Source organism: Chenopodium quinoa, unplaced genomic scaffold, assembly GCF_001683475.1.
Source record: "Chenopodium quinoa cultivar QQ74 unplaced genomic scaffold, ASM168347v1, whole genome shotgun sequence".
Classification (NCBI taxonomy): Eukaryota; Viridiplantae; Streptophyta; class Magnoliopsida; order Caryophyllales; family Amaranthaceae; genus Chenopodium; species Chenopodium quinoa.
Genome location: NW_018743858.1, coordinates 3,664,826 through 3,669,059, shown reverse-complemented (window position 1 = coordinate 3,669,059; position 4,234 = coordinate 3,664,826). Strand labels below are relative to the sequence as shown.

The window sequence follows — 4,234 nt, the reverse complement described above, 5'->3', positions numbered from 1 at the left end:
TTTCAAATTGCAGATTTGGAATATTTTAAATATGATAATGATGAAAACATTAAGTTATCTTTGATGGGAAGACTTGTTGATGATCGTGAGGATGCATTGCGTTTGTACAAAGCTCATTCAAGAGCAATTGAGTCAGTGTAAGAAAAAAAATACTCTTAGGCGACATAAAACAGATGGAATAGGATCTAATTTTTATTTTTGCTGCTTAAAAGAGGGTTATACGGTACAGAGAAAGAAAAAAGAAAAGGAGATAGAAAATTCAGAATTCATAACTGAGAAAAAAGAGCCATTAAAGTAGAGAAAAGTAAGGTGTGTTAATGAGACTAGAACTGGTTGTAAGGCTAATATAAGATTCAAGAGGAAAGAATCTGGAGAGTATTGTATTAGTCAACACAATATAAAACATAATCATGATTTGGTTAACCCTTCAGAAAGACATCACTTGAAATCTGAAAGAAATGTAAAAGAAGAGATGGGATGGGTGATTGAAAAGATGGTGGAAAGTGGAATTAAACCAATGGACTACTATGAGTTTCTTAAAAGAGAAGTAGGATTAGAGAAAGATTTAGGACACACAAAGAGAGATCTATTAAACTATGTAACTAGGTATAAATCTAAGATAATTAAAGTATGCAAAGTGTACTAGACACACTACAAGAGAGGGCATCAGATTCTTCTTTCTTTTAAAGATTAAAGTTTGGTGAAAATGATCATATAGTAAGTTATTTTTGGCGTGATTCAATGATTTTGGAAGATTTTAAAGCATTATGAGATGTAATAATATTTGATACCACATATAGAACCAACAGATAAGGTTTAATATGTGCACCATTTGCTGGAGTAAACAATCATTGGAGAATAACAATGTTTGGATGTGCTTTTATTACAAATAAAACTACAGAAACTTTCGAATGGGTACTTGAAACTTTCAAAAAGTCTATGGCTGGAGCAAAACCAAAGACAATTTTCACTGATCAAGATCAAGCGATGAGCAATGTAATTGCAAAGGTAAGTAATACTTTTTAGTTAAATTATAGTATTTTAATTTCAATGGTTAATATCAGATAACAAAAAGAATGGAGTATATCATCCAATAGAAAATGATATCCTCAAAAAACTAGATGATATCCTCCAAAGACTGGATGATATCCTCCAAAGACTAGATGATATCCTCCAAAAACTGGATGATATCCTTTTAAGGCTGTATGGTATCCTCTAAAGTAAATATTATAACCTCAGACATTCATACCATATAATTTATTATTATAAATTCACATTTTATAAATAAATTTTTTAGGTTTTACCAAATTCAAGACATAGGTTGTGTTTGTGGCATCTCCAAAAAAAATTTGTATCAAGATTTGGCCAGCTAAAAAGCAATGAAGATTTCAAGAACATGTTTGACAAATGCTTATATGGCTATGATGATGAGAAAGAATTTGATGATTGTTGGAATGATATGATTCAAAAGTATGGATTAGAAGAGAAAGAGTGGTTTGATAGACTGTATGAATTAAGACATAAATGGTGTCCTGTGTTTAGCAAAGACATATTATGTGCTGGAATTTTGTCGTCCCAAAGATCTGAAATTACAAATAGAGCAATATCATTAAAAGCCAACAAAAAAAATTCATTGTATGAATTCTTTCATATATTTGAAGCTACATTACAAAGGTGGAGAAGCAATGAAAAGGCAGATAACTTTAAACGTAAAACAAAAAAGCCAAAGACAAAATGCAAACTCTTGAAACAGGCTGCTGAAATTACACTCTGAACATTTTTAAAGACTTTGAAGAGGAATATGACACAAGTATGAGATCGTATATTTGAGATGTGTCTAATGAAATGACAGTTGGCCTAAAGATGTTTGAAGTGTCTTTGGATGAAGAGTTCAAACACAGCCATAATGTGTTTTACAGTGATAGTCTGAAGGAATTTGCTTGTTCCTGCTTATGTTTCAATGAAACGGATATATTTGTTATCATATACTTAGGGTATGCATATGCATAATGTGTTCATCATTCCTCCAAGATAGATTATGAAAAGATGGAAAAAAGCTGCAAAATCTTCAATTTGGGAAGACAGAGAAGGTATGTATAATACAATATATATAATTTTAAAGTTAGTAAAAAATATTTAATATGCTTACTTAAATGTTACATATTGTATTTAAAATTTTTCAGGAAGTGTGCAAGAAGTTGCAAGAGAAAATACAATGCTAGACACTCCATGGAGACACACTATAGCAAGAAATTTTTACAATTTAATATGCATTTCTCAAACAAACACTGATGCTAAAAAAGTGTGTGATGAGTCTCTTGACAAGATGTATCAGGTAGTGAAGAAAGCGTTTCAATCTAATGAGGAGAAGATTAAGGAAATTAATAAAGAAGAGGAACGAAGAAAAACAGTACTTGATCCTTTACGACCAAAAACCAAAGGAAGGCAACCTGGAAGAAACAAGAGAATTAGAGGTCACTTCGAGAAGAGAAAGACAGCTACTGGACATGCTAATGAATTTGGAACAAAAACTCCAAATCCATAACTAATTTAAATTTGTTTGGCAGAATATTTCTGTTACATTTTATAGACTATGTGACTTGACAATTATATTATCATCTTTCCTCTATCACATTATTAATATCATATATACTACAAAATATATTAGCAGTGATCAATTACATATCCTCTATCGTAATTTTGATATCATAAGTCCATAAGAAACATATCCTGTATCGTATTTATGATATATTAAGTTCATATGAAACATATCCTGTATCGTCTATTTCATATCATAAATCCAAAAGAAACATATACTCTTAAATCACTCACACATCCTCAAAAGTATAAATGATATCCTCTAAGGAATATATAATATCCTCAATTAATAAAACATATCCTATATCTCTTTACTAATAACCTCTTAAAATCACTCTAATTAGTTATTAATTGACTATTAAATCAGTAAGACACCCTCAAACAAAAAAAATTATATCCTCAAACGAATATGTAATATCCTCAGTTAAGAAAAAATCCTCAACCAAAAAATAGAATATGACCCTATATAACAAAAACAATCATATCATCTTTTAAGTAAATGATATCCTCAGACAACTTAAACATATCCTCCATGTATAAAATATGTAATATAATTACAAATTAAAATATCTATCCATATATATATATATATATATATCGATATATTACATATACAAAAAAACCTATAATAGAATTGAAAAAAATAATATATATATATATAAAGCTATAATCAAAAATTTTCATCTGGCTTTGATTCTTCTTTATGCTATAAAGTAAGTTTAGCGGCTAAAGCCCTTGTTTCTCTTTCTAATTTGGCTTGTTCAGCATAAAAAATTTCTTCCTCTTTCTTCCTAATTTTCTGCTGTGCAAGAAGTTGCCTTTTCTTTTAACAAAAACTTGCACAATCCATTCGAATAACATCAACATGGGGGTTTTTAGGGTGAAGCACCAAGTCCAATGCCAGCTTACACCTAAAAACCTTCCTATTAACTTTCTGTAAAAGATAAAGGAAAAATGAATATTTTAAGTTAAAAAAATAAATTTATGTAGATAAAATAATATATTACCGAATTTAATTATGATAGAGTTTCATCGCTGCCACCATTATAAAGCTCCATAGCTTTGATTGCATACAAACCAATTTTCAGCTTCTTTTGTTGACCTCCATTTGAAATTAAGATACTTATTCTCACCCCATGTACAAAGATTAAATAAAATTTTATGTTTAAAAATTTTCCCACCAGCTTCATGTACGGAATCAATCTACATGAAAAATTAGATATTAAGTTAATAATAGAAATAAAACAAGATAAAATATAAAAAAAATAAAAAAAAAAATAACTTACCAACATATTGTCTATATTTTTATATCTTATAATTTTATCCCTTCGGTTATCAATGATCTCAACTGCAGGTCTTCTTTTCTCATTTCCAATTGTATTAACCATAATATTTGCATACTGATTGTGCTTATGAACAGGAAAAAATATCTAAAAAACATTATAGGATATCATTAACGCAAAAGAGGAAATCATCAATCCACATGAAGGATATCATGAAAGCAATAGAGGAAATCTTGAATACTGTAGGGATTTTTCAAACTCAACTTTGAGCCCCACTGTGATCATATTTTTAAGCATGGTGGCGTCCAAAGGGAAGGAAGATAGAGATAAAAGAGTCACCAACAAGTTTTAGG

General features: G+C 29.5%; 1 protein-coding gene across 1 annotated transcript; it reads left to right on the top strand.

Moving 5' to 3' along the window:
• The first annotated feature begins 864 nt into the window (after positions 1-864).
• LOC110686337 (protein FAR-RED IMPAIRED RESPONSE 1-like) lies at positions 865-1,774 on the top strand. The gene is made up of 2 exons (XM_021862927.1): positions 865-1,008; positions 1,298-1,774. Exons 1-2 carry the CDS (start codon positions 865-867, stop codon positions 1,772-1,774), a joined length of 621 nt encoding a protein of 206 aa, XP_021718619.1.
• The last annotated feature ends 2,460 nt before the right edge of the window (positions 1,775-4,234 follow it).

Bases quoted from the DNA above. Each gene is read 5' to 3' on its own strand.
- LOC110686337 (XM_021862927.1), top strand. From the start codon at position 865: ATGTTTGGATGTGCTTTTATTACAAATAAAACTACAGAAACTTTCGAA. The intron at 1,009-1,297 runs GTAAGTAATACT...TAAATTTTTTAG, and splicing joins TGAGCAATGTAATTGCAAAG to GTTTTACCAAATTCAAGACA.